At 43.5% G+C, this 27,269-nt stretch overlaps 1 protein-coding gene across 7 annotated transcripts in view; it reads right to left on the bottom strand.

The window, feature by feature from the left end:
• Nucleotides 1–27,269, bottom strand: part of P2RX7 (purinergic receptor P2X 7) — an 81,430-nt gene that overhangs the window by 23,170 nt on the left and 30,991 nt on the right. For 4 of the 7 annotated variants that reach the window (XM_061141948.1, XM_061141949.1, XM_061141947.1 and 1 more), the window contains 5 exons: nt 20,427–20,624; nt 12,187–12,355; nt 10,976–11,044; nt 6,596–6,668; nt 4,236–4,332 (listed from right to left, as the gene is read on the bottom strand). In XM_061141948.1, coding sequence (XP_060997931.1) covers nt 4,236–4,332; nt 6,596–6,668; nt 10,976–11,044; nt 12,187–12,355; nt 20,427–20,551 — 533 coding nt within the window. In that variant the 5' untranslated portion in view covers nt 20,552–20,624. The remainder of the gene's footprint in view (nt 1–4,235; nt 4,333–6,595; nt 6,669–10,975; nt 11,045–12,186; nt 12,356–20,426; nt 20,625–27,269) is intronic. The other 3 variants (XM_061141951.1, XM_061141950.1, XM_061141946.1) reach the window with 1 other exon arrangement.

The raw sequence follows: 27,269 nt of genomic DNA, 5'->3' as shown, positions 1-27,269 counted from the left end.
GGTGTGTTGATAAATGTTTAAAACAATAAGCCCTGATATTGTAGCAGTTATTGACTATTGTGGTATAAATACCCCCACCATCGCTGATTTCAAGCTACCAATAGAACATCACTGAATTGGAATTGGGAAGGGATGAGCATAAATGGCTCAGAGCTGATACAAGCCAGCTCCAGCACACTCCTGTTTGTATTTTCCACAATAACCTTGGTGATCCTGCAAGGCTGAGACAATAATTTTCTCATCTTGGCATCCTCAGCCTTTAGCACAGGGCCACACATACATACTTGGCTCTATCATTCATTCTCTAGAGACTCTGAGTAGTATAAAATCCTCCATGAGTGAGAGGAGCCCAAATTCTAGACTGCTGGAAGGTCCACCCACCATTGATTCATTCAACAAATATTTATTGTACCGGGAATGGGGCTGGGCCCTTGGGATGCAGCGATGAACAAGACAATCGAGGTTTTTGTCCTGGTGAGGTTGAGAATCTGTTAAAGATGGAGAGAACAGGCTCCACAAAATGATGCTGCTGGTATCCTGTTTCCTGGCACAGCTGAGTAGGTGGCAAATTGTGAGAAGCACAGGCTAAAGGTAGAGGGTATTTGGAAGGGAGCATCAAGAATAATCTGCTCTGGGGACTTCCCTGGTGATCCAGTGGTTAAGACTCCCTGCTTCCAGGGCAGGGAACATGGGTTCCTTCCCTGGTTGGGGAACTAAGATCCCACATATCGCAAAGCAGCTGAGCCTGGGCCCTGCAGCTGCTGAGCCCACACACCGTGGAGCCCGTGCTGTCACAGAGAGCCTGTGTGCTGCAACTAAAATCCAAGGCAGTCAAAAACTTGTTTAAAAAAGAATGATCTGCTTTTTGTTTCAGGACTTCCAGAGTGCAACTTTGGCTCTACTGGGGATGTAATTATAGAGAACACTATAATTTTTGCTTTTCCACATCAATTCCCCCCCTCTAGCAGTAGCACCTCCATTTTCTCCCTTTGGGAAAGCCAGGTCTCTTCCACTCTCAGTCCACTGTCATCTCCTGCCCATCCCTTACAGCTCCCAGGGTGGGTATGTGACCTGGAGCTGGTTTAACAGCGTAATCCACAGGGTCCAAAAGTCTGTTCTTTATATCTGTGTCTGTTTTGCTGTCTTGCATATAGGGTCATCTCTGTGGGAGAAGGCGAGGGTGGGATGATTTGAGAGAATAGCATTGAAACATTTATATTACCATATGTGAAATAGATCACCAGTCCAGGTTGGATGCATGAGACAGGGTGCTCAGGGCTGGTGCACTGGGACGACCCTGAGGGATGGGATGGGGAGGGAGGTGGGAGGGGGGTTCAGGATGGGGAACACATGTACACCCATGGAGGATTCATGTCAATGTGTGGCAAAAACCTCTACAATATTGCAAAGTAAATAGCCTCCAATTAAAATAAATAAATTAATTTTAAAAAATCACATCCCAAATGAAGCAGCTTGAATTTCATGGTAGTCTTAATATAGTCTACATTTTTAATAAATCATCAATTAAAAAATATTTAATCAACCAGCTTTGTGCTGAGCCATCTTGACAGAAATAAAATACCATTTTCACCTCAAAGAGTCCCTAATCTGATTGGAAAATGCTAACATAAAAGCAATAATAAAACTATACAATAATGTCAGAAAAAAACCAAACAGTGTAATCCAATCCCCTTGGCTGCAGTGATTGACTCTTTGACTGTCACATGCCTTAGGCCATTGAGAACACCCCAGGATTATTGTGGGAACTATTGGGAAAGAAACACTTGTTTTCTCTAGGATTATTAATAGCAAGGACAGCATAAACCTGGAGTGCCCCAGACCACAGTGTGAAGAGAGCCGGCATGGAAAAAAAGAACAGCTAGATGTTGGGGAGAAGAGAAAGGTAGAGGAAGAGAGAGAGAAAATCTTAAGACATCATTTAAAGCCTTGATCAAGCCTTGCCTGAAGCTAATGTTTCTGGACTTCTCATTTATGTGAGCCAAAAACACAAGCCAAAAATTAACAGTCCTTTTTTTTTCTGAAGCCGTTGAAGTTATATTGTCACTTGCACACACACAAAATCTTGTTTACAACAGATGCCTGCTATTTGTCAGACCCTTTGCCTTTAGAACATTCCAAACTTCTGGGCAACATGCTCAGAATCAAAGGACTAAACGGTCCCTTTTATTTCTCTTTCATGACACTTAAAATTTCCTTTTCTGAATGACAGCCCTCTGTGCATGTGTCTTATCTCTTCTTTTAGATTGCAAAACCCTTGGGACCTGCTCCATATTTGGGTCTTCTTGTATTTTACAAAAAAAAAAAAAAAAATGAGCACAGTTCTCCCTACTATCTGATAATGGACGTGTTGGAGAAACAATTTAATGAATCATCTTAGTAGTGGTTTTGTATAACATATGAGAAACTGAAGGTAAGGGAGGTACTTGTCCAGGGTCATGTAAAGTTGCAGCCCAGGGCCCAGAACATCAGAGATGCACGGTATTTATGTGATGAATGAGTTGCTGGCAGAGCCAGGGCTGAAAACCACAGGTAATCAAGAAGCCTCTTGCCTGGAACCAGGGCCTTCTTGAATGTAGGCTCATGTCCTGCCCGGGTCCTGGATAATTTCTTCTGGGACAAAGAATCTTCCCTGACCTACAAATGAACCTGGGTAGTGCCATCAGCGACTGAGAGCCAGACAAGCTGGTCCTGCCTGGTGCTTCCCACTCTGACTTCAGGAACTTTTGCCTGAAGCTCCTAAAATGTTAGTTTGGGGAAGTTTTCTCTTTGCCCCATAGATGCTGATGGTGTGACCCTGAGTCACAGTTCTCTAGAACTACACTGTCCAACACCTCCAGGCACATGTGGCGTGTGTGACTATTTAAATTGTGTCTGTGTGTGCGCAGTCGCTCAGTCGTGTCCAGCTCTTTGCGACCCCGTGGACTGTAGTCCGCCAGGCTCCTCTGTCCATGGGATTCTCCAGGCAAGAATACTAAGTGGGTGGCCATTTCCTCCTCCAGGGGATCTTTCCGACCCAGGGATTGGACCCATGTCTCCTATGTCTCCTGCACCGGAGGCAGATTCTTTACCACTGAGCCACTGGGGAAGCCCGACTATTGAAATTAAATTAAACTCAAAATTCAGTTCAGTTGTGGTAATCACATTTCGGGTGCTTAATAGCCACATGTAGCTAGTGGCTACCAGATTGGATGGTGGAGGTACAGAATCTTTCTGTCATTGCAGAAAGTTCCATTGGACAGTGCTGGTCTAGAACCACCACACGTCTAGGGGCAGATCATGTGTGTGTTTGTGTGTTATTGGGCACTTTAGAGTGTGCCAAGCACAGGGCTCACTTTGCAATCACCGTATCATCTCATTTAATTCTCACAACAGCCCAGTAAGGTTGGTGCAGTTATTATCCTCATTTTATTTTTAACTGAAAAAAATATATTTTGGCCACGCTGCTTGTGGGATCTTAGTTCTCCGACCAGGGATGGAACCTGCGCCTCCTGCGTTGGAAGGGCAGAGTCTGAATCACTGGGCCTGCTGGGGAAGTCCTGTTATTCTCATTTTAAAGACACGGAAACTGAAACCCAAAGGGGTTAAGGCACTTGTTCAAGGTCACATAGCAAGGGTGCATTAAAGCCCGGATTTGAATCCAGCTTTCCTTATTCTCTGCTGAAATGCAGCCCTCCCAGTGTTTTCTGAGATTTAACATCAAGTTCTGCCTTCTGGGCCTGACCTTGAGAAGAATCAACACAGGGGAGCACCAAATGTGTATGTCACTGTGAACATTTAAGAAAACTTCCTTTCCCTTCCCTTCCTTCTCTCCTCCCTTCCCTTCTTCTTCCTTTTTCCTATTTCCCCTCTCACCTTCTCTTCCTTAATCTCTCGGTACAGACACTGACAGTCAGAATGGACCCTGCTATAGCACTGGAGGTGGTGTCTGGAGGTGCCCTGGAAAGTACTGGAACATTCAAGGGGCAGGGGGCACCCAAGAGTGCTCAAGGTAGTAGCTATTTACCAGCTGTTCCAGAATTATGTCAATATTTTGACCACAAGCAAGGCCCTCCCAGAGACCGCTAGTGTGTCTGGCCTGGGAGTCACTAAGCCAGTTAAGACCCGGGACGTGGGGAGGGAGGATGGTGCTGAGAAGGAAAGCTGGAGCAGTGCCTGCAGAGCTTCATCTGCTCGTCGCTGCGGGCCACTGTGTCTGTCCCCTCCCTACAACTCACTCCGGAGCCTTTTCCGATGCCTCGACAGGACACCAGGCGAAGACTTCACAGGTCTTCTGCTTCTTGTTATAATCTATACATCTGCCGGTCTGGATGCCTGTGGAGGGTCGAGGGGTTGTAGAAGCACAGGTGTGAAAGGACTGTGGGAGGAAACTCCGCTCCACCCAAGCAAGAGGCTGTTTCTCAATCCAAGCAGTTTTAGTTTCTGTGTAACCTCATCCAAACCACAGGCTTACATAAGAAAAACCAAGCAAGCAACACATCGAACGGTAAGTTTTTCAAAGAAAGATCAAAGAGAAGACATAAAGACCACAGATGCTGTTGGATTTTTGCTTGCTTGTTTGTTTCTTCACAAGAAAAGATGCCTGAGAGGGAGGCTGAATAGGGTATATTCTTTTGCCTGGTATAAATGGGCTAGCACATGGCTTCTAAACAGGCATCTGAGTTCCTCTAGGTGTGTACAGCATGGACCAGGATGCACAGGGCCACGGACTAAGCATGGCACATCTTCCTGGAGTATCAGTGTCACTAACAGATATTTGAGGGGAAAGTTAAATAGTAAATAGTTAACTCTTCTCCAACTCAAATGCACAAGCCTTATGGAATGGAATTGAATATTCAAATGCCTTTCTGTGCACATGTGTGTTATAAACTGGCTTCTTAGGTGGTGCTAGTGGTAAAGAACCCGCCTGCCAATTCAGGAGACATAAGAAACATGGGTTCGATCCCTGGGTTGGGAAGACCCCCCTGGAGGAGAGCATGGCAACCCACTCCAGTATTCTTGCCTGGAGAATCCCCATGGACAGAGGAGCCTGGCAGGCTACAGTCCATAGGGTTGCAAAGAGTTGGACACAACTAAAGTGATTTAGCACATGTTATAAACACTGATGGCCGGAGAGGATGTGGAGAAAAGGGAACCCTCCTACACTATTGGTGGGAATGTAAACTGATACAACCATTATGGAAAACATACGACCATTATGGAGAACACTGTGAGATTCCTTAAAAAACTAGGAATAAATCTACCATATGACCCTGAAATCCCAGTACTGGGCAAAGCAGTTTTAGTTTCTGTGTAACCTCATCCAAACCACAGGCTTACATAAGAAAAACCAAGCAGGCAAAACATCGAACGGTAAGTTTTTCAAAGCAGGATCAAAGAGAAGACATAAAGACCACATATGCTGTTGGATTTTTGCTTCCTTGTTTGTTTCTTCACAAGAAAAGATGCCTGAGAGGGAGGCAGAACAGGGTGTATACCCTGAGAAAGTCACAGTTCTAAAAGACACATGCACCCCAATGTTCATTGCAGCACTGTTTAGAAGAGCCAAGATACAGAAGCAACCTAGATGTCCATCTACAGATGAATTGATAAAGATGTAGTACATATATACAATGGAATATTACTCAGCCATATAAAAGAACGAATGAGTCAGGTCTAGTGAGGTGGGTGAATCTAGAGCCTGTTGTACAGAGTGAAGTAAGTCAGAGAGAGAAAAACAAATATCATGTATTAACTCACATATATGGAATCTAGAAAAATGATATCAGTGAACCTATCTGAAGGGAAGGAATGGAGAAGCAGACGTAGAAAATGGACTTGTGGACACAGTGGGCTAGAGAGTGGGGTGAGTGGAGAAAGTAGCATTGACATATATACACTATCATGTATAAAGTAGAAAGCTGATGAAAAGTTGCTGTATAATGCAGGGAGCCCAGCCTGGTGCTCTGTGATGACCTAGAGGGATGTAAAGGAGGGAGGGGAGAGAGGCTCAGGAGGGAGAGGATACATGCATATTATGGCTGATTCAAGTTGTCATACGCCAGAAACTAACACAACATTGTAAAGCAGTTTTCCTCCACTTAAAAACAAAACAAGACAATGATATTTTTACTTCTTCTTGTTCTCATGTGACTTTTGTTTTAATGTTATGTGCCTTTTTAAGCTAAAACAAGATCTCTGGAAACTCTGCAGGTTGATATTGCCCCCAGGGGTCCTGTGGTGGGGGGAGGTACACATTCATGCTTCTCAACCTTTGGGGAAATTCAAGAGGAAACGTGTAGAATACTCAGATGATGCTACGGGCCGTTCAAATTTTCTATCAGTGAGAACCCTGAAGGGGCTAATTCTGTGAGGTTTTCAGGAGCTGCCTTCACTGGGAATTAGAGTCACATTCATAGTCAGCAGTTGGTCCTCTGGGTTCAGAGTCGAGGCATGGGGCAGGCACAGGCTCATCCATGGCCCGAGGAAAGTGGACGAAGGCAGCTGAGGGCCAGAGGCTAAAGAGCTGGGCTTCTCAAACATCACCAGGATTCCAGACCATCCCCCCACGGGTCTCAGAAAAAGAAACAGAACATACCTTTGCTCAGCGGGCCCAGCCATCCCTTTTTACAACCCTGATCAGAGGAACAGAGCGTCCTGCGGGTGGGGTACTGCAGAAAGAAGGACAAAATAGTGGGGGATAAATTGTGTCTCTAAGATATAGGAGAGCAGATGTCTATGTTCACACATACATTTGTGTGAAGATAATGCTCAAAAATCGAAACAGCCAAAATAGCCACCAATAGATGAACGGACAACTAAAATCTAGGACATTCATGCAATGGAATGTTATTTGGCCATGAAAAGGAATGAATGAAGTACTGATACATGCTACAGTGTAGATGAAACTTGAAACATGATGCTAAGTGAAAGAAGCCAGACAGGAAAGACCATGTTTTGTATGATTCTGTGTATATGAAATGTTCTGAACAGGCAAGTCCATAGAGAGAAGGGTGATCAGTGGTCGCCAGGAGCTGAGGGAAGTAGGGTACTGAGAGTGACTGCTTAATGGGTATGATGTTCCTTTTTGGAATGATGAAAATGTTCTGGAAACTGACTGAGATGATGTTTGCCCAATTCGGTGAATATACTAAAAACCACTGAGCTAAACACTTGAAAATGGTGTGTTTTATGGTACATGACTTATATCTCAATAAAAAAATAAAAATAGGGACTTCCTTGGTGGTCAAGTGGCTAAGACTCCTCACTCCCAATGCAGGAGGCCAGGGTTCAATCCCTGGTCAGGAAACTAAATCCCTCTTGCTGATATAAAGATTTCACATGCAGCAGTGAAGATCCTGCATGCTGCAACTAAGACCTGATGCAGCCAAATAAATGAACACTTATTAAGTTAATAAATATATAAAAGTAAGTAAAAGTCTAAGAAGCATATGCCAGGGGCCACTTTCAGGGAACAGCCCTTGGTTTGGAGAGCGGGGGCATGGATCATGCAGCCTTGTGGCTGAGGAACCAAGTGAAGCAGACAGGTGCAATGGCTCAGCAGGAAATGTGGAAATCAAGGACTCTAGCCAGCCCTCTCTACCGGCCTGAGAAAAATGAGGTCAGTCAGCTTCCAAGACTAAGGGCTGAGGGCAGAATGAGGAAAAGAATAGGGAGATGGCTTAGTTTATGCATTCTCGACTTCCCGATTTTTGAGGCCAGCGTTAGGGACACCAGGAGTTTTGTGAAAATAGGCTCTTCCATGCAGTGTTACAGAAATACAGGGGAGGGCCCAGGCTTAGACGCAGGTGCAACCAGGTTTGGCAATAGCTGCACCATTTTCTAGCTGAGTGGCCTTAGCCAGGTTATTTTGCCTCTCTGCACCTCAGTTTCCTGACCTGTAAAAGGGTCAGGATTTGTCTTGGACAGATTTGTCTTGTATGGTTGTTGTGAAGATTAATTGAGTCATGATAAGAAAGGGGTTAGCACGTGGCTTTTGCTTAGTGAATGTTTCCTGTAGTTTTCAATCTTTCACTTTCATGTTCTCTTTTCTTCCCAAGTTGCCTTCTTCCTGTCACCCAGCATGTCCTTGGTTTGCTGCTCTTGTGATCCCTGACTATACTGTGAACCCTTTGAACACAAAGCCTGGGTTGTGTCTTTGTAGTCTGAGTGCCTGACACATAGTGGGTCTGGATAAACATGGAAAGAATGAATGAATGAATGATCATTCACTGTGGCTCTTGGGAAGTTATGTTATTTTGATTATCGACTGGAAAGAACTCTGAGGAAAGAAGATAAACCGACTCTATTTTACTCTCAAGGTGAAATTCCAAAATTAAAAAAAAAGAAAAAACAATAGACATTCGAATCATCTCTTTTGTGATTGTCACATGCATCAACGATGGCCACAAATTCTTTGTCACTCTTGCCATTGGGAGGTAGAGCCTCTTCCCTTCCCTTTGAAGCTAGGTCTGACTCTGAGTGAATAACCAACAGAAGGCAGTGGGAGTAATGCTGCATCAGCTCTAGTCCTGAGCCTGGGAGGCCTAGAAGCTTCTTTGGGTCTGAGGGATCCTGAGGTGTTGTGAGGAAGTTTGGAAAGACTACATGGAGAGACCCTGAAAGGAGGAGAAGCCTTAAGGGTCCCCAGAGAGGAAGAGAAGGCCAGCCAAGCCCAGGCCATGAGAGGCCCCACACAGATCCCAAGATAAGCAGAACTGCCCAGTGGAGCTCTGTCAACCACTGAACTAACTATGAGAGCTCCTAAAACGCTCATGGCTTTAGGGACTTCCCTAATGGTTGAGTGGTTGAGACTTCACCTTCTAATGCAAGGAGTACAGGCTAGGTGCCTGGTCAGGGACTCACTGCCAAAAACACAAAACATAAAACAGAAGCAATATTGTAACAAATTCAGAAACGACTTTTAAAAAAATGGTCCACATCAAAAAAAAAAAAAACTTAAGAAAAGAAATGCTCATGGCTTTAAGTCCAGCAGGTTCAGGGTAGTTTGTTATGCAGCAATAGATTATTAGGACCAATGTCTCTTCATTTCAGTGTACACCTCGGGCTTGGCCATATTTACTGGAGACAGATGTGAAGCCCTATCCTTGACTTCCACCTTCTGGTAAGAGTTGCCGGGCCAGCGGCAGCAGAGGGGTGGTTGTCAATATGCAAAGAGAGGAGGCAAATTTCCCATTAGAGCAACCCAAACCAGCTCGGATCACAGATTAAAATCCCAAGAGTTACATAGTATTTTCCAGGCTGGCATTGCCTCCACAGAGCTCAGTCTGAGTGACATCCCATCTGTGAAGGAGTAACTTGTCATTTGGGTCATAATAGCTCACATTCCAGTGCTTTTTACAATGTATCATGCCTTATTTCCAGCCTGTCACAGAGATTAGCTCATTTGTTTCAATAATCCCCAAAGCTAGGTTTTGCAATCAGCCCCATCTTGCAAATGAATACACCAAGGCACAGAGCAGTGAAGTTACCTGCCCAGAGTCACAAAGGTAATAAGTCAAGTTTTGAACCATTTGCAGTCTAGCTCCTAAAACCCAGGCTCTTAATCTCTGTGCTATCCTGACCCTCTTCCTTGACTTCTTTTACAAGTCTCTTTATTTATTTCTTGTAAGTCTCAATAACTTGAAAAGTATCTGTGAAAAGTGCCATGGGGCAGGGAGGAGTGTGAGTAGCAGTTTCAGGGTATGGGACAAGAGGGAACCAAAGGCCCCAACTGGATTCAACTTTCAACTTTGGATGCTGCTGGTTAGGGAGATAGAAGGGAATATTTAGTTGGACAGGCGCCTGGCTACTTCATTAGAGTAGCAGGGACATTTAGGAGAGATGGGGGCAAAATAAACGTAGAGAGGTCTCTTTTTAGGGGAGCATTATTGAGATAGACCTGAAGGGAACGTTTGCTTGTTTCCAAATTTAGGTAGAAATGATGGCAAGGACTGTGATGCGAGAGAGCATATCCACACTGAGTTCTCAGACACTCAGAAATCTAGGCCTTGTCACCAGAGAGGGCCGACGAGCAAGACCCAGAGGCAAGGCTGGTCTTCCCCACAGGCTTCTGCACCTGCACCTCTCAGCGTTGGGACAGTCCCTGGTAAAACACAGGTGTCTTACTTGAGGGGAACAGCAGGAGGGTGTTGCCTAGTAAGACATCACTATAGACAAACTTATCAGAATAGCAAGTTGTCATTTTACAGAGCAGTGAACAAGCCTGGGATGGGACAGAATAAGATACACGTGTTTTTATAGGGAAGAAAGTTTTCCGGAAGAAGGCAGAGGGTTCAGAGAGAGTACAGAGAAGGCAAAGCAGGGTGGGGAAAGAGTGAGTGGATGGTGGTAGTGAGGGTGGGAGATATCGGGGCTTCCCCACTTCACACAGAGCCTAAAACTCAAGAAGTGCAATGAAATATCACACTTGCACTGTCTGACATCTTCCCAGGCTGGCCCTGCAGGCAATTCACAGTGAACAGTGGGAGAAGTTGTGAATGAGGACAGCCAGATTCTAAGTCTGGCTCTGCCTCCAGCAAGCTGTGTGATATTGGGAAGGTCACTGAACCTCTCTGATCTTTGTGCTGACCTGTAAAATAAGGCTGGGAGTGCTGTTACCCCCCTAAAGTTGTTGTGAGGCTCCACTGAAACACGAGACACTGTGCAAACGCCAAGGATCCCTGCTGTCCTAAGCTGCTCCGGGAGCAAGCAATGGAGAAAGCAGGCCTTGAGCTGCACAGGCTCCTAGGGCTACAGCTGGAGACCCAGGGCGACCGAGAGAGATCTGGTGGTTACAGAGCGAGAAATGCAGGGTCTTCTCACCCTTTCCAGCCAGCCCAGATCTACATCCCTGCTCTGTAACAAGCAGAGGCTCAGTCAATATTTGTGGGCTTCACAACACCCCTGTTCCCAATTTCCATTTCCTCTGACCTGTGCCTCCTCCAGGAACTCTTATCACCCATCCCTCCCTCCTTACCTCAGGACACAACCCTTGCTCTTGGCCTTCTGTCTTGAGAAAGTTTGTCATCACAAAGAAGGAGTTCCCCTGCGGAGAAAAAGGAGAGAAGGCAAAATGGCAAGCCCTTTGAGAACAGAACTGCTTAATCATAGTAATCCTACTGGCTAAGTGCCCGGGGGCGAACCTTTCTACTCTTCTAAGCTTCAGTCTCTAAATCCGGGTCTGGAAGCAAATCGACTACCCAGAGCGCTTAATATCCAAGCTGGATGAGCCGCCCCGCTAAGCTGAGGGAGAGCTGAGGAACATTCAAATTGATTGAGCACTCATTTTCCATTCCAGCCTCAAAAGCAGCCTTTTCATTTTGGGGGACACAGTAAGTCCCATTACATTGAAAATCAAAAGATGTGGGGAAGCAGAGGTGGGGGTGTTACCTCTATCAGAACGCTGTTCAGATTATCCAGGACTTTAATGAAAGGGTCATAGGGCATCCCACCACCTGGGCAATAGGTGGAGATTTTAAAGACCCTCTGTTAGAAACAAATGGATAGCAGCTTGGCTTTTATGGTTTTTCAAAGCTTTCCAGGTTCCAGCGGCTGCCAATGGGCCCTTTTGTCCCTCTCGCCACCCTCCTCCATCTGTTCTTTGGTGTTCTCAACCCCTCTTCAATCTCTTCCTTTTGAGAATTCTATGTTCTTTTCCTCTTTTTGCAGATTGAGACAATCTCATGCCCTTTCACTGTGGTCCACACCCTTCCATTCTTTGTCATCTATAGCCTTTCTTTGTGCAAAACTGTAGCCAAGAGTTTTCCTGGAGATGTTTTTGTTGATAAAATGCCACACAAACAATATAGAAGGGCTGGTCCCTTCCAGGCAGAAAGTTATTTGCCCTTCTGTATCTAGGTAAAGCTTGCTGACTTGATGGCCCTGATTCTGAAAAGCTATGTATAAATCAAGTTCGAGTGAATCAAATCATGTTTTCAATGCACCAGGACATACTGCTATTTTGAGAAACCCTGTAGGACTTCATAAAGCAAAGTATCATTTCCTTTGAGTTGCTGGATCTGACCCAATTTCGCAATTTTTAGGTTTTCTCAGTTGGGATTTTCACAGAGCTTTTTAAATGGGGCCAGTGTTTTTCTGGAGCGAGTCTCTAGGTCCCAGGGGAGGCGGAGGAGACCCTGGGGACAGTCACCAGGGATGAGTCCTGGGAGGATGCTGACAGGTGCTCACCTGCAAGGGGAAGGTGTAATCCGCCATGTCAAAGACATTCCACACAACCTTCTTCTGCCCGTTCTCCATAATCTCCCTTTTCACCTCTGCTATCCCTTTTATCTTGCTGTGCACAGAACTGATGACAGGCTCTTTCCGTTGGTACCGCTTGTCACTCACCAAAGCAAAGCTAAATAGCAGACATAGAAAAGCATCAGCAGTTTTCTCAAGGGAGACACAGTGCCGTGGTTTTGGATGCAGGAACTGAAAGCCAGTTCCATTAAAATCCAAGCTTTGCTGGGTGACTTTGGGCAAGTGATTTGCCTTCTCTGTGACTCACTTTCCTTACCTGTAAAATGGGAAAAATAGTCATGCCTACCTCATGGGGTTGTTTTGAGGATGGACTGAGATACCCATGCAAACTCCTTAGCACTGTGTCTGGCTTATAGTGAGCTTTCACCATGTGGAAACTGTTGTCCCCAATACCAGCCTCTAATATCACCTAATATAGACCTTAATTTATAGATTGCCTTCTCAAAGAGCAAAGTCCACCTCAGGTCAGTCCACCAGCTGAGGTCTTTGACTGGTCTACTGTAGAGCCCAGAGCAAGACCTCTTAACCATGTGCTATATTTGTTCATACCTGATGTGGCTTTGCCTCTGGTTTCCTGCCTTCTGATCTATCCACAAGCTATTAATACCTTCTTCAGAATATGACTCTAAATTATTAGGGTGGGGGAAAGAGAGGGAAAAAGTGGAATTGATAACTAAAAATGGTAGATTCCATCTCCATTTATCCATTTTCTGTTTCCCATTGCCATGAATAATTGAATTTATTTTATTTTATTTTATTTTATTTTATTTATTTATTTTTTGCCACCCCGTGCATCATATGGGATCCTAGTTCCCAGACCAGGGATCAAACACATGCATCCCCTGCAGTGGAAGTGTGGAGTCTTAACCACTGGACCACTAGGGAAATCCTTTAAGAGTTTGTTTTAAATGCTTTGTTTATTCGTTGGGCATGTATCTATTTGGTCTCTTCCCTCTGCTCAGCCTCTAATATCTGAATGTTGTTAGGCAGTCAGTAGCTGTCCTCTAGGAGCTGACCTTGGGAAACCGAGATACTGTGGGCCAAAGCTTGGTCCCAGCTGTTCTCAACCTTGTCTGTACAGTATAATTACTTAGGGAGCTTTCAAAATTGCAGCTCCCTGGTCTCATCCCTGGAAACTCTGATTCAATAGGTCTGGGAGTTATCCAGGTGCCTATATATTTTTCTAAAATTGATTCTAATGCACAGTCAGGGTTGAAAACCCCTAAGAGACTCATGGAAAATAACAGCTCACATTTGGTAATATGAAGTACTGTACATCTGAGGTGTATTCCCCATGCCCCAACAATATCACTCTTAGGTGTATGCCCCAGAGGAACCCTCAAAGATGGGGCCCAACAAGTTATATACGGGAAATTGTAAAGCTGCACTATTTATAATAGGGAAAACTGGAAATAATGGAAATATCCTCAAACACTGAATGGGTGAATAAATTGTTAGATTTATTCACTGGAATCTTCTATAAGAGTGAAAGTGAATGGAGAACCGCTTGCATCAATGTGGAAATAACAACATTGAGTAAGCAAAGCATGCCACAGAATGAAATAAAGTTTAAAGAAATTAAAAACAACATTATTTGCTTAAACAAATACCTGTCCACACATATTCATGGCAGCACTATTCACAATAGTCAAAAGGTGGAAATAACCCACACGTTCATTAAAAGATGATGGATATTACAACCTAGATTACTGTACCCAGCAAGGATCTCATTCAGATATGAAGGAGAATTCAAAAGCTTTACAGACAAGCAAAAGCTGAGAGAATTCAGCACCACCAAACCAGCTCTTCAACAAATGCTAAAGAATCTTCTCTAGACAGGAAATGCAGAAAGGTTGTATAAACGTGAACCCAAAACAACAAAGTAAATGGCAACGGGACCACACCTATCAATAATTACCTTAAATGTAAATGGGTTGAATGCCCCAACCAAAAGACAAAGATTGGCTGAATGGATACAAAAACAAGACCCCTATATATGCTGTCTGCAAGAGACCCACCTCAAAACAAGAGACACATACAGACTAAAAGTGAAGGGCTGGAAAAAAATATTTCACGCAAACGGAGACCAAAAGAAAGCAGGAGTCGCAATACTCATATCAGATAAAATAGACTTTCAAATAAAGGATGTGAAAAGAGACAAAGAAGGACACTACATAATGATCAAAGGATCAATCCAAGAAGAAGATATAACAATTATAAATATATATGCACCCAACATAGGAGCACCGCAGTATGTACGGCAAACGCTAATGAGTATGAAAGAGGAAATTAATAGTAACACAATAATAGTGGGAGACTTTAATACCCCACTCACAACTATGGATAGATCAACTAAACAGAAAATTAACAAGGAAACACAAACCTTAAATGACACAATGGACCAGCTAGACCTAATTGATATCTATAGGACATTTCACCCCAAAACAGTCAACTTCACCTTTTTCTCAAGTGCACACGGAACCTTCTCCAGAATAGATCACATCCTGGGCCATAAATCTGGTCTTGGAAAATTCAAAAAAATTGAAATCATTCCAGTCATCTTTTCTGACCACAGTGCAGTAAGATTAGATCTCAATTACAGGAAAAAAATTGTTAAAAATTCAAACATATGGAGGCTAAATAACACGCTTCTGAATAACCAACAAATCATAGAAGAAATCAAAAAAGAAATCAAAATATGTATAGAAATGAATGAAAATGAAAACACAACAACCCAAAACCTATGGGACACGGTAAAAGCAGTGCTAAGGGGAAGGTTCATAGCATTACAGGCTTACATCAAGAAACAAGAAAAAAGCCAAATAAATAACCCAACTCTACACCTAAAGCAATTAGAGAAGGAAGAAATGAAGAACCCCAGAGTTAGCAGAAGGAAAGAAATCTTAAAAATTAGGGCAGAAATAAATGCAAAAGAAACTAAAGAGACCATAGCAAAAATCAACAAAGCTAAAAGCTGGTTTTTTGAAAAAATAAACAAAATTGACAAACCGTTAGCAAGACTCATTAAGAAACAAAGAGAGAAGAACCAAATTAACAAAATTAGAAATGAAAATGGAGAGATCACAACAGACAACACTGAAATACAAAGGATCATAAGAGACTGCTACCGGCAGCTCTATGCCAATAAAATGGACAACTTGGATGAAATGGACAAATTCTTAGAAAAGTATAACCTTCCAAAACTGAACCAGGAAGAAATAGAAGATCTTAGCAGGCCCATCACAAGCAAGGAAATCGAAACTGTAATCAAAAATCTTCCAGCAAACAAAAGCCCAGGACCAGATGGCTTCACAGCTGAATTCTACCAAAAATTTAGAGAAGAGCTAACACTTATCTTACTCAAACTCTTCCAGAAAATTGCAGAGGAAGGTAAACTTCCAAACTCATTCTATGAGGCCACCATCACCCTAATTCCAAAACCAGACAAAGATGCCACAAAAAAAGAAAACTACAGGCCAATATCACTAATGAACATAGATGCAAAAATCCTTAACAAAATTCTAGCAAACAGAATCCAACAACATATTAAAAAAATCATACACCATGACCAAGTAGGCTTTATCCCAGGAATGCAAGGATTCTTTAATATCTGCAAATCAATCAATGTAATACACCACATCAACAAATTGAAAGATAAAAACCATATGATTATCTCAATAGATGCAGAGAAAGCCTTTGACAAAATTCAGCATCCATTTATGATTAAAACTCTCCAGAAAGCAGGAATAGAAGGAACATACCTCAACATAATAAAAGCTATATATGAAAAACCCACAGCAAGCATCACCCTCAATGGTGAAAAATTGAAAGCATTTCCCCTGAAATCAGGAACAAGACAAGGGTGCCCACTCTCACCACTACTATTCAACATAGTGTTGGAAGTTTTGGCCACAGCAATCAGAGCAGAAAAAGAAGTAAAAGGAATCCAGATAGGAAAAGAAGAAGTGAAACTCTCGCTGTTTGCAGATGACATGATCCTCTACATAGAAAACCCTAAAGACTCTTCCAGAAAATTACTAGAGCTAATCAATGAATATAGTAAAGTTGCAGGATATAAAATTAACACACAGAAATCCCTTGCATTCCTATATACTAACAATGAAAAAACAGAAAGAGAAATTAAGGAAACAATACCATTCACCATTGCAACAAAAAAAATAAAATACTTAGGAGTATATCTACCTAAAGAAACAAAAGACCTATACATAGAAAACTATAAAACACTGATGAAAGAAATCAAAGAGGACACAAACAGATGGAGAAACATACCGTGTTCATGGATTGGAAGAATCAATATTGTCAAAATGGCTATTCTACCCAAAGCAATCTATAGATTCAATGCAATCCCTATCAAGCTACCAACGGTATTTTTCACAGAACTAGAACAAATAATTTCACAATTTGTATGGAAATACAAAAAACCTCGAATAGCCAAAGTAATCTTGAGAAAGAAGAATGGAACTGGAGGAATCAACCTACCTGACTTCAGACTCTACTACAAAGCCACAGTCATCAAGACAGTATGGTACTGGCACAAAGACAGAAATATAGATCAATGGAACAGAATAGAAAGCCCATAGATAAATCCACGAACCTATGGACACCTTATCTTTGACAAAGGAGGCAAGGATATACAATGGAAAAAAGACAACCTCTTTAACAAGTGGTGCTGGGAAAACTGGTCAACCACTTGTAAAAGAATGAAACTAGAACACTTTCTAACACCATACACAAAAATAAACTCAAAATGGATTAAAGATCTAAATGTAAGACCAGAAACTATAAAACTCCTAGAGGAGAACATAGGCAAAACACTCTCCGACATAAATCACAGCAAGATCCTCTATGACCCACCTCCCAGAATATTGGAAATAAAAGCAAAACTAAACAAATGGGACCTAATGAAACTTAAAAGCTTTTGCACTACAAAGGAAGCTATAAGTAAGGTGAAAAGACAGCCCTCAGATTGGGAGAAAATAATAGCAAATGAAGAAACAGACAAAGGATTAATCTCAAAAATATACAAGCAACTCCTGCAGCTCAATCCCAGAAAAATAAATGACCCAATCAAAAAATGGGCTAAAGAACTAAACAGACATTTCTCCAAAGAAGACATACAGATGGCTAACAAACACATGAAAAGATGCTCAACATCACTCATTATTAGAGAAATGCAAATCAAAACCACAATGAGGTACCATTACACGCCAGTCAGGATGGCTGCTATCCAAAAGTCTACAAGCAATAAATGCTGGAGAGGGTGTGGAGAAAAGGGAACCCTCTTACACTATTGATGGGAATGCAAACTAGTACAGCCACTATGGAGAACAGTGTGGAGATTTCTTAAAAAGCTGGAAATAGAACTGCCATATGACCCAGCAATCCCACTTCTGGGCATACACACTGAGGAAACCAGATCTGAAAGAGACACGTGCACCCCAGTGTTCATTGCAGCACTGTTTATAATAGCCAGGACATGGAAGCAACCTAGATGCCCATCAGCAGATGAATGGATAAGGAAGCTGTGGTATATATACACCATGGAATACTACTCAGCCATTAAAAAGAATTCATTTGAATCAGTTCTAATGAGATGGATGAAACTGGAGCCCATTATACAGAGTGAAGTAAGCCAGAAAGATAAAGAACATTACAGCATACTAACACATATATATGGAATTTAGAAAGAAGGTAACGATAACCCTATATGCAAAACAGAAAAAGAGACACAGAAGTTCAGAACAGACTTTTGAACTCTATGGGAGAAGGTGAGGGTGGGATGTTTCGAAAGAATAGCATGTATATTATCTATGGTGAAACAGATCACCAGCCCAGGTGGGATGCATGAGACAAGTGCTCGGGCCTGGTGCACTGGGAAGACCCAGAGGAATCGGGTGGAGAGGGAGGTGGGAGGGGGGATCGGGATGGGGAATACGTGTAAATCTATGGCTGATTCATATCAATGTATGACAAAACCCACTGAAATGTTGTGAAGTAATTAGCCTCCAACTAATAAAAAAAAAAAAAAAATTATCACTCCAAAAAAAAAAAGATGATGGATAATTATCTACCTAAGAAAAGGAATGAAAAGATGCACATGCTGTACTGTGGATGAACCTCAAAAAACTTTGTGCTAAGTGAAAGAAGACAGACACAAAAGAACATGCAGTGTATGATCCCACTTATATGAAACATCCAGAATAGGTAAATCCACCGAGACAGTAGATTGATGGCTCCCTGGGGCTGGCGGAAGGGGTAAATGGGAAGTAAGTGCATAATGAGGTTGTCGCTGGGTTTTTTAAATTTATTTTTGGCTGTGCTGGGTCTTCACTGTTGTGGGAGTGTTTTGTCTAGTTGTGGTGGGCAGGACAGGGGGCTACTCTCTGGTTGTGGTACACTGGCCTCTCGTCACGGTGGCTTCTCTTGTTGTGGTGCATGGGCTTAGTTGCCCCACACTGTGTGGAGTCTTCCCAGACCGAGGATTGAACCCATGTCCCCTGCATTGGCAGGTGGATTCTTAACCATTGGACCTCCCAGGGAAATCCACAAAATGAGGTTTGCAGAGAGCCCAATTTGAGATCTGATGAGCATATATGAGACAGAGCTATACAGTGTAATTCCATAGACAAATATGATAATGCTTACTCAACAGTGTATTTCAGCCTATCATCACAATGTGCACGTGATATGTGCAGTGTTCTTTTGTGTTGGAGACTGAAACAGTCTCCCAGAATAACAGTGTCCATTTAACCCTCTACTTGGGAAGCTCAGTCTCTTGTTGTTGGTTAGTCACTCAGTCACGTCCACTCTTGTGATCACATGGTCTGTAGCCCACCAAGCTCCTCTGTCCATGGGACTCCCAGGCAAGAATACTGGAGTGGGTTGTCATTTCCTTCTCTAGGGGATCTTCCTAACCCAGGGATCGAACCTGCATCTCCTGCATTGGCAGGCAGGTTCTTTACCGCTGAGACACCTGGGAAGCCCTCAGTCGCTCATATTCATCCCCAAATGTATGATGTCGTATAGATCAGCCTTAATGGAATCCAACCTGCTCAGAAATCAGAAAACTTGTCTTTATGTAATCATGGTCCACTGTCTTAAGACTCCACACTCCCAGTGCAAGGGCCTAGGTTTGGTCCCTGGTCAGGGAACTAGATCCCACATGCCACAGCTAAAAGGTCTAAAGATCTTAACGTGACTGAAAGGTCCTAATGCAACAAAAACTGAAGTTCCTATGTGCTGCAACCAAGAACTGATGTAGCCAAATAAAGAAATAAATGTTTTTCAGAAAGAATCAAAATGCTTCAGAGATGCATCAAAGAAAATAAAGAGGAAACAAAAGAGTCTGCATATGGAAAGAACATTTTAACGATTGTTCCAGCAGCTCTCTCCCTATCTCCTTGGTGAGTCAGACAAGCCATGCCACCTCTTTGGGTAATGGACTTAGTCCCTGAATGGGAAGATAACTTGGACAGCAAAGAGATCAAACCAAATAATCCTAATGGAAATCAACCCTGAATATTCACTGGAAGGACTGATGCTGAAGTTGAAGCTCCAGTACTTTGGCCTTCTGATGCGAAGAGCCAACTCGTTGGAAAAGACCTTGACGCTGGAAAGATTGAAGGCAAAAGGAGCAGGGGTCGGCAGAGGATGAGATGGTTAGTTAGCATCACCAACTCAACGGAAGTGAATTTGAGCAAACTCCCAGAGATAGTGAAGGACGGGGAAGCCTGGCATGCTACAGTCCATGGGGTGGCAAAGTGTCAGACACAACTTAGCGACTGAACAGCAACAACAACAACAGGGGGATAACTCCCTGGCTCCCTAATCCCTATGGCTGTTCAGTTCTAAGAAGCTACAATTCTCTGCCTTCTGAAGAGGGCAAAACCACTGGTCCCTGGAGTGAACAGGGGCATGATGGAGCTGGGGGATTCAGCTGGGCCTTATAGGATGGATAGGTGGAGATGGGGGAGAAGAAAGCTGAAGAGTCTGGGAAGATGGAAGAGAATAAAAGTGAGAGAAGCCTGGGTCCTCACAGACCAGTCTAGCTGAAGAGGAGGGCTGTGGAGGGGCAGCAGGAGGACAGAAGGATGGAGGGTAAGGTCTGCTGGGGGAGTCCCCAGACTGGCACATTGCACCTGACTCACCAGTTGTAGACCACGATGCACACTATAAAGATGTTTTTCAGAAACCCAATCCACGAATTCTCAATGAGAAGGACTTTCACAGACATGTACTGGCATCGCAGTGGGGTTTGGCTGCATGCACCCATGGTGAGAGAGTCCTCAACGTGCCACAGGAAGGAACAGCAAAGCCAGACTTCAGCCGCACAGCGCCTGAGCTCACTGAGCAAAGGTAACACAAGAGTGAAAGGGTGTGACCCGAAAGTGAACCATCCTCCCATCCGGTTAACTGATGCCTACCCCAGGGCCAATAGACTTCTGTGGGCCCCTAAGAGAACTGTGGGTCCTGGGCCCTCTGAGCCTCGTGGAGTAGTCGAGCCTGCAGCCTCTGTATCTTACATTTAAAATCCCAAGAGAAGAATCTGATTGTGTCCAACCCTGGTCCACTCAGTTGTGTGTGTGTGTGTGTGTGCGGGGGTGGTCAGAAAGGGGCCGGGGCAGTCAGAGATGTACTGCAAAGAAAGTGGAGTAGAGCCTGCACCCTGAAAGGCAAGTTAAATGCTGGCTTCCTGTGGCGGCTGTAATAAGCCACCAATAGCTTAGTGACTTAAAATAACTCAAACATTTTTTTTCTCTTAGTTTTGAGGAGTCAGATGCCTAAAATCATTCTTACAGGATTCAGATCAAGGGGACAGCAGGCCTGGTCCCTCTGGAGTCTCCACTAGAGAGTCTGTTCTCACCTCTTCCAGCTTCTAGACCATCCCTGGGTTCACAACCACAACTCTCTACCCACAACCCCTCTTGTCACGTTTTCTTTGTCAACTTCAATTCTCTTGCCCCTCCCCCTTATAAGGACTCTTGTGATCACTCTGGGGCCACTCAGATCATTAAGAATAAGCTCTCCATCTCAAGACCTTGAACTTAATCACATCTGCAGAGTTCCTTTCGCCGCATAAGGTACCATATTCACAGGTTCCAGAGGTCAGGACTCGGAGATTTGGCATGGGGTGGGGGGAATTATTCAGCCTCCTACAATATAGGCAGGGCTTCCCTGGCGGTTCAGCGGTAAAGAATCCACCTGCCAATGCAGGAGACGTGGGTTCAATTCCTGGGTCAGGAGGATCCCCTGGAGAAGGAAATGGTGACCCACTCCAGTATTCTTGCCTGGGAAATCCCATGGGCAGAGGAGACTGGTGGGCTATAGTCCATGAAGTCACTAAAGAGTCGGACACAACTTAGCTACTAAACAACAATATACCACTCCCGTTCTACTCTGCCACACCTTTCCTTGAGCTAGCTAGGGAAGGAGGTTCAGTTTCTTGTTACTCACAGCTTGGCTAAGACATCATCTGTTCTTCCAATTCTCTTTGACTGTTGCACTTCTTATCCACCATCTAGTTCATTTGGAAAAACCTTCCTTTTCATACTTCTTTAACCATCTCCCTCTTGTTCCAAAAACTCCTACTCTAGATCACAATACTTTCTACACATCCTACTATATGAAGAGAAGAGAGTGAGTCCTAATCTATTAGTTAATGTTTACCAATTAGAGGAAAGATTGGACTAGCCAAAAATTTCATTCGGGTTTTTTCCAGAACACAATATGTGGAAATCCAAATGAACTTTTGGCCAACCCAATATAATAGATAGGTGTAAAGGCATTGAGCTAAAAAACTCAGTTATACAGATACAGGCCATGGACCACCCAAATTGGCAGAGGCTTATCTTAGAGGCCCAACATTTTAAATTTGTCCAAACCCATATTAGCCAAAATTGTATTATATCCTCTAGTAAACAAAACCCAAAAAACTAGTGTCATCTTAAGCTTTGGTGAGAGAAGTAGAATGTTCTCCTTGAGGATGGTGATAAGCCAATGACCTGTGCCCTAATTAGGCAACAAGCTGAAGGAGTCTTGTGTTCATGTCTTATGAGCCACACATTTAAAGAGAATCCCTTTGGTGTTTGTAAAAGTATAAACTTCACAGAAAAGCACAAAGAACATGAAAAGGTTCCAACATTCTCCCTCTCAGGTTATCACTCTTGAAAATTTTTGCACATGTTCTTGATGCCTCTTTATGCCCCCACCTAGACAAACATGGCCACGCTCTACATGCTATTAAATAACTTGCAATTTTTGCTCAGTAATATGTTATTAACTCTTTTCACAATGGATGATAAAGATAGATCTATGATATGTACCCACTTTGAATGGTTACAGGGTATTCTAGTGTTTAGATTGGAACATATGAAATTGCCCATTTTGTAGACAAAACAATAGAATATTGGCAATTCCATATGGTTCAGCCTAAGAGGTGAATTGTGAAAACTTGCCAGCTATTCTCTTACTGATGGATATTGAACTGGAACTTTTGTTCAGTTTTGTAAACATTTTTGGTAGTCTTGATATAGCTTTTACTATGTGTCAAGCACTCTTCTAAGCATATATTAATAACAAATACTAACTCTTTCCACCCTCACCTGCCCTGTAAAGAAGGAACAGTCTCACCCTCACCTTATAGCTGAGCAAACTGTGACACCAAGAAAGTGAGCCCAAGTTCACATAGTGCTGTAGACTCAATGTTTGTGACCCCCCCAAAATTATTAAGTTGAAACCTAACCCCGATGCAATGGTATGAGGAGGTGGGGCCTTTGGGAAGTGAGTAGGTCACAAAGATGGCACGCTTATGAATGAGAGTAGTGCCCTTATAAGAGGCCCCTGAAACAGCTCACCTCTTCTGCCGTATGAGAATACAGCAGAAAGATGGCCATCTGGGAACCAGGAAGTGGGTTTTTACCAGAAACCATATCTGATGTTGCACTGACCGTAGGATTTCCAGCTTCTCGAACCATGAGAAATAAATTTCTGTTGTTTACAAGCCACTCGGTCTTTGGTATTTGTTATAGTGAACTAAGACACATGGTAAGTAGCAGCATTAACTCCCAGCTCATGCTCCTTTGTATGCTATTATAAATGGAAGTACTTTCTTAATTTCTTTTTTAGATTGCTCATTGTTGGTGTGTGGAAACATGACTGATTTTTGTGTGTTGATTTTGTGGCTTGAAATTTTACTGACTGGTTTATAAACTTCAGTGAGTTTTTTGTGAATTCTTTGTGATTCTCCATATATAGGATCTTTTTTTTTTAAATTTTATTTTGGCTATACCAGGTCTTCGTTCCAGCTCACGGGATCTTTAGTTTCAGCATGCAGACTTCTTAATTGCGACATGCGTGGGGAATCTAGTTCCCTGACCAGGGATTGAACTGGGGCCCCCTGCATTGGAAGCCCAGTCTTACCTACTGGACCCCCCAGGGAAGTCCTCCATATATAGGACCTTATCATCGACATATATAGTTTACGTCTTTCTTTTCAATTTGGATGCCTTTTGTTTCTTTTTGTTGCCTAATTGCTCTGGCTAGAATGTCGAGTACAGTTTTAAATAACAGGCATTTCAGTGGTAAAAACACACATCTTTGTCTTGTTCCTGATCTTTGGGGGTGGGGGAAATCCTCAGTCTTTTGAGGCTCGGTCTGTTCTCTTCAACACTATACTTCGTTAATTCTCCACTCTCCCCTTTCATGTTGCCAGGCACATGTTTACACAAGAATCTTGTCATACCTCAGGTAAATTTTACACCTTAAGATAAGTCTCTGAGTCAAAGGATGTGCACTTTTTTTTTTTTTTTAATCTCAGTTCATTTTACCAAACCACAAAAGCTTGAACCATTTCATGTTTCCACCAGCAATGCAAGAGTGCAGGCATCACCTTTTAAGAAAGCCTTGACAAACCAGAGTGCGGTTGTGTGGGCTTGGCTGAGATAGTAAAGGGTCTGGATACTGTCTTAGGGGTACAGAGCCAGAGGGACTTCAGCTATTATTTTGGAGAAGTGGAGAAATGTAATAGCAGGCTGAAGCCATCTGGAAACTGTCAAGTAGAAATTGGACCACAGGGCAGAACTCTAACCAAAAGGGAAAAATTATAGGGAGATAGATTTTGATTCAGTGTAAGGAAGAAATGTCTAATAATTAGAACAGTCCCAGAACAGAACAAACTTTCCCTGTAGCTGCTAGTTGGTGACAGTGATGACAATGACAACAGTGATGATAATTTTCATCTATCCCATCATCTCCCTTTCTCTTGAGTCTCCTCTCCACCTGCATTTCAGCATCAATTTCCCATCTTAAAAATAAACCCTCCCTTGACCCCACATTCTTCTCCTTCTACTACTTGCCACCTCTCTCCTCCTTTGTATCCAAGTCCTTTGAAAAAGTGAGTCACCACATCCATTTCTGCATCTCCATTCACTCCTCTGCCCACTCCAGACTGGCTCCCACCCCTGGAACTTCTGTAAAGCCTCCCTTGTCAAGTAAACAACAACACCATCACTGAATCCAGTAGCCATGCCATGGACCTGATCTTCCTGGAATTCTCGGCAGCATTTGATACCAGTTACCATGCCTCCACTTTCCCCCTCACCTTCCCAAATCCACATTCTCCTGACTTTCTTTGGATCTCCATGTTCGCCCTTTCTGAGAATCCTTTGGTGACCTCTGTGCTTTTCATCACTTAAAGTTAGAATTCCTCAGGGGTCTGTTCTAAGCCCTCTTGTCTTCTCATTGAGAGGGTAACAGGCAGGAAGGCCAGGGGTCTCCAAATGGAGGAAAGAGGCTGTAAGTGCCAGACATTTTTATCTCTCTTAAGCGGCAGGAAGAAATCTGTTTTTCCTTCTCTATACAAATTTAAAAGGAGGTTTCTCTTAACATTCTGTGTTGCCATGACACCTGGTCTCACCTAAAGCTAATTACTCTCAGACTTTGAGTTAACCAATACATTCCTTTTTCGTATGGAAATGTTGTCTTAAGCTATGTTAATGAACCCCAGACTCTACCTTCAAGTTGGTTCCGCCAAACGGCCTAACTTACTTACTCAGGTATTGTTCCCCTAATCTATGTAAACGGAACTATTTGTTGGTATTCTGCCCTTCTACAAGATTCAAGTCAATCGTTTTATGGCCTGGGATGGATTATCTGATGCCATTCTAAATTTTATGACATTCCTTTCATTTCATTAACAGACTGTGAGTGACTATATAACATACAGCTAAAGACTAGGAGGGGGGTACTCTTTTGCCCCCTTCTGATGCCTATGTCAGAAGCTTTCTCTATACTTTAATAAAACTTTATTACACAAAAGCTCTGAGCGATCCAGCCTCGTCTCTGGCCCCGGATTGAATTCGTCTCCTCCGGAGGCCAAGAATCCCGCGTCTTATCGTTCAGCAACAACCTTTCATCTTGGGGGCTCGTCCGGGATCCTTCAGGACAAGGTAAGGATGCTTGGAGCTCTAGTTCTTTGTTCTCCTAGCAAACACGTTTTCCGCTGTACTTTACTAACTCTATGGTGTGCTTGTGTAAATGAATAAAACGCCCTGCGCGAAGCAAGTGAGGAGCCCTTCTCTGCGGGCCCGCGGTGATCTCATAAGGCTATGGCAGAAACCTGTCGGGGGTTTATACCAACCTGCCAATGCCAAGAGGCAACCAATGTCTCCTTCGGGAACTGACCAGAAACGGGCAAAGCGTGTGGACCGAACTCTCCTTTCTCGGTCAAACTTTTCAGTCTCTTTGACCATTTCATAACTCCTTGGGAATTAGAAGTACTAACCTAATCTATCGGATCATAGACTTTCCAGGGACTTGTAATCTATGTTGCTACTGTACTGTGGCCTAGGTCTCAAACTTGAATTGGTAGTCAGGAAGCGCCTAGCCTCGCTAGGCATGGAAAGTTCGGAAGCTGGATGGAGCTCCAACTCCCAGAGCATCTCTGAGGTTAAAGGTTACTCGGATTGGAACTGCAATGGTTTTTTCCTTTGGTAACGCTGGCTCTTAGTGGACCAGAGGAGGCTCTTATACCGGTGTGGTGACGGTTGGAAGGAACATCTCAGTTTCATGTTTGTATCGGTCTTATTGCGGTCAGGAATGTACTCAGGGTCGTGCACAGGCACTTAGGTGACGAATGTGTCCCCCAGAGGTCTTAGCTTAGGAGGCATTCCGAAAGGTTACTCTGATTGCGCCCCGGGTGGCATCAAAGGCAAGCGAGGTGAAGAGCTGGACGTCAGTCAGGGATGCCATCAGGTCTACCCCTGGTGCAGCCCCACCCTGTCTCGGTGGTAGAACCGGGAGGGACGAGTGTGACGCCTGCGTCGGTAAGGGACAGACTAAGTCTGACCAGGAAGGAAAAGCTTTTGGTGTAACGTCTGTCTACACCCCCATCTAGAGCAGGGAGGGACGCCTCCGGTAGAAAAAATGGCGCTGGTCGCTTTTTTTCTCTCTTACAGATGGGAGCTAACAATTCCAGCCTCACTCCTTTGAACTGTATCCTGAAAAACTGGGATAGATTTGATCCCCAGGGCTTAAAGAAGACACACCTGGTCTTCCTATGTGATACTGCATGGCCGCGGTACCCACTGGAGGACGGCGAACGGTGGCCAGTTGGAGGGTCTCTTAAGTATAACACTGTTTTACAATTAGACCGGTTCTGTAAAAAGCAAGGGAAATGGGTAGAAGTAGCGTATGTGTTGCCCTTTTTCTCTCTGCGAAATATGCCAGACTTATGTCCTAAGGGTATAGATTTGGGTGTGAAACCTTCCGCTCCCCCCTGTCCTCCTACTTTGCCCCCGTATCCGGGTCTCCGACATGAGGTTCAAACTGCTTTAGTCTCAGTGGAAACACAAACTGAGACTCAAACTGCCTCGGTCTCAGTGGGAACCCAAATTGAGATTCGAACTGCTCATGTAGAGGTCCAAACAACTCCTGTCTCAGTACGACTTCAGACTACTCTGGTTTCAGTAGAAACTCAGACCATCGAAGTAGTA

The sequence above is a fragment of the Dama dama genome, chromosome 5 (genome assembly GCF_033118175.1).
Source record: "Dama dama isolate Ldn47 chromosome 5, ASM3311817v1, whole genome shotgun sequence".
NCBI lineage: Eukaryota > Metazoa > Chordata > Mammalia > Artiodactyla > Cervidae > Dama > Dama dama.
The sequence above is the reverse complement of the archived record's forward strand: the minus strand, read 5'-3'. Positions and strand labels throughout refer to the sequence as shown.